Consider the following 5,906-nt stretch of genomic DNA (forward strand, 5'->3'; position numbering starts at 1 on the left):
GATAAGTATTATTAATTAGTTGATTATTGTAAATCTAGAAGTAAAATATACTTGGTTAATCATTTGAGTAATTAAAAATAAATGTTAAAACCATTAAAAAAAAATTGAAAAGAAAAACCATTAAAATTTGTCACGTGAGAAAAAGAGCATAGATCAATAGTTTTTTTCTTATGCCAATGAGCACGGTTTTGATTCGATATAACAGGCAATCAGCCTATACTCTCAATTATTGAACGCTAATAGAAACTTCAGATATTATAGCTTTTATATATTCTCTATAAAAATTATTTACCATCGGAAAACATGCAATTTCTTATAAGCTAATTGTGTAACTAACAAAAAAAAAAACGAAACATAGAATAAGATCTCATTAATAAATTAACAATGGTACGTCCGCGAATTTTCTTAGTACCATTCCACTTGCGCTTTATCTATTGTCGTCAAAAAAAAATTACACAGTTACAATCCAAATGGCTACATTATAAACCTTATTGAGTTTTTTTTTTTTATTACGAGGACGACAAGTACGTACTTCTCTTTCAGTATTAGCTGCGGCATTCAATTGTTCCCGGCAGGTCCAAGTCAGTGAATAGCAGTGACGACTACGACTGACGTGTGCAGCACCATTAAATATTATGAGTGCTCAGATCATCTTCAGCCCAATTTTAGCGTAGTTTTTACGCTAAAACCACTCCAACCCAACCGCAAAAGTCACGTCATTTTAGGGTAAAGTTACAGTACCACGCCATATTCGGTGTATCATTGTTCACATCGCCAAACAATGTTCACGCCTTACTTTTCACAATATTAAACACTATTTACTTGCTTTTATTAATAAAATATTTGTTTAATAATTATTAATGGCAAAATAATACAATATAAAATAGTAAAATAAATATATAAAATCAATATATTACATATATTGAAATAATTTATTTTAATTTATTATTTTAATATTGTTATATGTTAAAATTGTAAATATTTATTTTTTTAAATAACAATTCTATGTGATATATATTTGTTCAATATAATTACATAACAAATTTTGTTTATTATATATATTAAGTAGTAGTAAATTTTTAATTTATTAATATAAAATAAAAATATTGTTTTGATGTAAATTTTGGTGTTATAGTTGGAAAAGAAAAAAATTTTAGTGCTAAAATCACAATAATAAAAGGGGAATATGCTCAATGTTTGGGTTGTCCACGTCACTTAAAAAAATCATCCAATAATAAAGCTTTGTTGTGCCACGTCAAATCGGCTTCGCATTACACAGTTTAAATTCGGGCCATTTTTGTGGGCTGTCAATACATTTTAAATGGCCCATAGCAGTCCATCTTTCATCCGTTGTTGGTTGATCGTCGCCGACTCTTCCACTTTGTCGTCACCGTTTCGGCTCTCTGTAATTCGCCGTTACGCGACCACTTTGACTAATCAATTATGTTCTTCACTCCTTTATATAGGGCTTTCAGTTCCTCGACATGTTTTGTTACTCATCGTGTCTAGGGTTTCGGTCTATGTGTATTAATTTGTCATCCCGTAAGATTCAGTAACGCTGCTTGGAAGTTCGTCTTGGATTCTCTTCCTCCTCTGGTACGTATCTCCTGCGATCTAATTTCCCTGAAAATGTTTGCTTTTAAAAAAATGTGTTTCTTTCTCTGTTGGGCATGTTGAATAGATGACGAAGTTTCCAGGTTTAAGTCATTTAGCTGACGATCATACAGCGATCAATGACTTTATTTCAGTTAATAGAACCTTTCGTAAATTATTAATAGATCCACTGTTGGTTAAAACTTCTAAAGGGCAAGTGGAAGGTCTACGGCTGTTTACTAAAAGCTCTCTCAGAGACAACTTCTAAAATTATGACATGTTCATTAGAGGCCATCAAAAACAGATCTATTCGACAATTGAGCAAGAGAAAGCACGGTAAGAAATTCTATAGAGTCCACTAAAATTATGACCTTATCCTGCCACTTTCAGTGAGTTTTTCAGTGTATGGACTTATAACATTATAGTAAAAATGAAAAAAATATATATGTTTGAGTTGTTTTGTTGCTGTCGTAGTGATTCCTATTAAAACTGTTTCCGATATTGAGATTATTTTTGTGATTGTGTTTCCCACTGAGACACAGAGCTAACGTTTTCGGAATATGAACAGATTTAGAAAGAGAGGACATGGGGGAGGGGGTAGTAATAGCGATATCAACAACATGGATGCGTTATGGTATCATAGAACATATCAAAATGACTTGGCAAGTGATCGCTGAAGCCAAACGTCGTTTGATAATCATCTGAAGATACATAAGCTGAAGACACATTTTTACACGGTTACTGAACATTTAACCAATTGCTAAGAAGCAAGGCACGTTCTCGATTTATTGCGGTGAATTCGACCAAAGGTGTTGCATTGCGATGAGGGAATGCGCTAGACCACTGGAACTTGAGGATCAGAATCTTTCAATTACGCCATCTTTCCTGAAAATGTGATTGCAGCGTCAGTGGTGGCGAAATCTGCTATGAAGAATGCAAGCCATGGAAACATGTCTTCCAAGTTGTCACTAATCTTGGGGCGATGCAGGTTATGTTGAAGCTGAAGGATTAAAATGGATCTCATGTAGAAGTGTAAGCTTTGGAGGACTATATGTTTTTGAATCTTCGGGTGTGCCTATGTGAAGCCACTGGAGTCTCCAAATCTTCAGAAATTCTTTCTTGACGTTCTATTTACCTGATATGTACCTGAAGCTGCATAGGATAATTTTCTTAGACGATGATGTAGTTGTGCAGAAGGATTTAACGGGGCATTGGAAGATTGATATGGACAGGAAAGTGAACGGGGTTATAGAGACTTATGCCGGTTCGTTCCATTGGTATGCTCAGTACATGAACTTCTCGCATTCTTTGATTAAGAGAATTTAAATCCGACAGCATACGCATGGGCTTATAGAATGTACTTCTCTGATCCTGATGCTTGGAGAATAGAGAAGTGAGAATACCCACTATAGTCAAAAACTGCAGACGACAAGAAACAATAGGGAATTTGTTTTAAACAATAAATCTCTACAGCTTGAGAGGGGACAGCTTCTGGAGGTGGATCCATACTTGGGGTTAAGAGAAGCAAACATCACTTCCCAACTGAATCACAATTTTTTAGTCTCTCTTATAGTTTTATAGTTACAGTATTTAAGCTGTTGAGAATGATTAAAGCATTACGAGATCTTCACTTCTTTCTATATATGATAATATGCTGTGTTCTGTTTCATTAGTAGCACTGTAGTACAGTTCCCAGACCAAATTAAGTCTGAAAGATTGTAAAAATATGAAGACATGTTTATGGCTTTTGATTACGTTCAGTAAATTGCATTATAATTTTTTTTAATTGCTATTTCGAATCTATCAATATACAGTGAGATTTGTCCATTGCTTATTTATAGTGTTGTACCACATAGTATTATACCAAATAAGTTTGTGTAAAGATCAATTTAGGTTAGAGCAATATTAATCGATGCATTTTAAATTCTGGAATGGCTTAAAAAATTTTTAGAAAATTTCTGATTTGCTTTAGCTATTCCAACAAGTCCTTCTTAAGGGTTCAATAATTAACTTAAGAGTCTAGAATAATAATGGAAATATGTTTCTAAGCTAACATATAAAGTTCATACCAAAATCGCCTCCAATTTTCACATTTTTATAATACTGTAAAATTTTATTAACAAAGTAATAAATACCAAAATATATTATTGAAAATAAATTATAGCTTCAAAATATAAAGATTACCGAATCATCTTTATTCGTCATAAAATTTGCTGATTTCAATATTCAAAATAATTAAACATTTATGAAAACATATATGTATACTAAATTAAGGTTATTAACCTATTCTTTAAATGATAACTTCAAATTAAATCAGATGATGTATAAAACAAATTATATACATAAATAAAAAAAATAAAAATTTAATAAATATAGAGTATTTGAACTTTTAAAAGAGTTTAAATATGATTTCTAAAAGATTAATAGAAACTGTCACTATTTTGTTTTTGAAAATATTCTTAAACTGTAACTATGTTTACATATAAATTATATAAGGAAATATAAATAACTGATATTACAAACAAAAAAAAATCAAAATATTTTTCTCTAATATCTTGAGGTTTTAACATATAAATTATATAATAAAATATCTCTCAAAATATTGTTTCAAAACCTAGAGTTTTAATTTATACTCCCTCCATCTCAAAAACATACAGTAGAAACTCTATAATTTAGTAATATTAGGGTTTCATATTTTATTAATTTACAAAAATGTTCTTCTTAGATTGATATATTCTGATGTATGTTTTACGTACAAATATGAAGAACATTTGAGTTCACGGTATAGGTACTGATAAATTTTATTGATACAAATTCTATATTGTTCTTATTCAATTATATGGGGTATACAATAAATGTATATGCATTTTAAGTGTAAAATGAAAAAATAACATCAAAATATTTAGAGATATTAAGAAAAACTAAATATAAATATTACTGTGAATAGAAAACAAAACATACAATATATTGCTTATATTTATATAATAGCTTTATGCATTAATTTTTAATTTATATTTATATTATCAACATATATTTACATAAGGTTTTCAAAATTTAATCTTATTGAATTTTGTCATATTTTATATTAGCTCAATTCGGAACCGGTGAATCTTTTTAATTTAAAAGGATTATTAATTCGCAAGTATTAATTATATTATAAAGTTTTCACACATATTAGAAAATTTTAAATTTTGATTATAATTATATTATCTCTTACTTTTCTATTTTCCATAACTTTTTGCCAATCATAATTCAATAAATACAAATAATTTCTCTTAATTTCACAGTTTGCTGCATTACCTTATAAAAGTTTATTGAAAATGTAAAAATGAATTTGAAACATTTTTTCTAAATTTTATATTTTATTATTTCAGATATATATTTAACATCAAAATTATATTATAAATATGAATGAACAAACCGCGCGTAGAGCGGTAATCCCTCTAGTTATATATTTTTGTTTTACGGCAAATGGCTATTCTATTACTCAAACTTGAGGTGGCCTGGGGAGCCAGACCGGAATAGAACAACCAATAAAACATAAGGATCTATGAAAAGAACGTGCATTCTTAGCTAGCGAATCCGCAATCTCATTCTGCATCCTTGGGAAGTAGCTGATCTTGAAGTCTGAAAAACACAACCGAAGAGTTTGAATGATCTCCAGCTCTGTTGAGAAGTTGGGTCAATCTTGTGGCTGTTATAACATCGCAATTAGGTCTTTGCAGTCCGTCCCAAACCTCTGACAGTACGAGTGCTGTATCATGCTCTCCATTGCCCACTGTAGCGCTTCCAGTTCCGAGTGTAACGCTGTCTCCCTCCTCTGCAAGTTCCTTGATCCCATGAGGTGTATCTTCCCCATTGTATCCTTCCAAACCCATCCCATTCCACTGAATTGAGCTGTAGAGGTCCATGAACCATCCACCATACAAATATCACCCGAGCTTAAGGCTTGTGTTTCTTCATTAGTCTGTACCTGTGGCGATACCGGTTCAGTGTCTCTTGCGTTGTACCAAGCTTGGCACTCACTCTCTGCATACCTGACTAGTTCCAGTAGATCTCTATTTATGCCTCTAAACATCTTATCATTTCTAGCTTTTCATATGTACCAAATTATCCGAGGATAAGGATCTCTATCGTCTTCTGGCTCCAGAATACCATTCTTTCTCGAAAAAAGATAGTTCATATTAGCGTAAATACTTGGTACCAGGAATGCTGTAAGAGCTTCGAGAAAATAATACCCATCTCATTAATTCCGAATTAATTTTTCCATGTGCGTTAGCCGCCGTTAGGTGGAATGATTTATCCATGAATAA

At 31.5% G+C, this 5,906-nt stretch overlaps 1 protein-coding gene across 1 annotated transcript; it reads right to left on the bottom strand.

Moving 5' to 3' along the window:
- Positions 1-5,290: 5,290 nt before the first annotated feature.
- On the bottom strand, positions 5,291-5,671 carry LOC106338539. The gene has a single exon (XM_013777494.1). It carries the CDS (start codon positions 5,669-5,671, stop codon positions 5,291-5,293), a length of 381 nt encoding a protein of 126 aa, XP_013632948.1.
- Between the last annotated feature and the right edge of the window lie 235 nt (positions 5,672-5,906).

The sequence above is a fragment of the Brassica oleracea genome, chromosome C4, assembly GCF_000695525.1.
Source record: "Brassica oleracea var. oleracea cultivar TO1000 chromosome C4, BOL, whole genome shotgun sequence".
Taxonomy (NCBI): Eukaryota; Viridiplantae; Streptophyta; class Magnoliopsida; order Brassicales; family Brassicaceae; genus Brassica; species Brassica oleracea.

Excerpts from the sequence above, each read along its gene's own strand:
- LOC106338539 (XM_013777494.1), bottom strand. The coding sequence starts at position 5,671 with ATGTTTAGAGGCATAAATAGAGATCTACTGGAACTAGTCAGGTATGCA.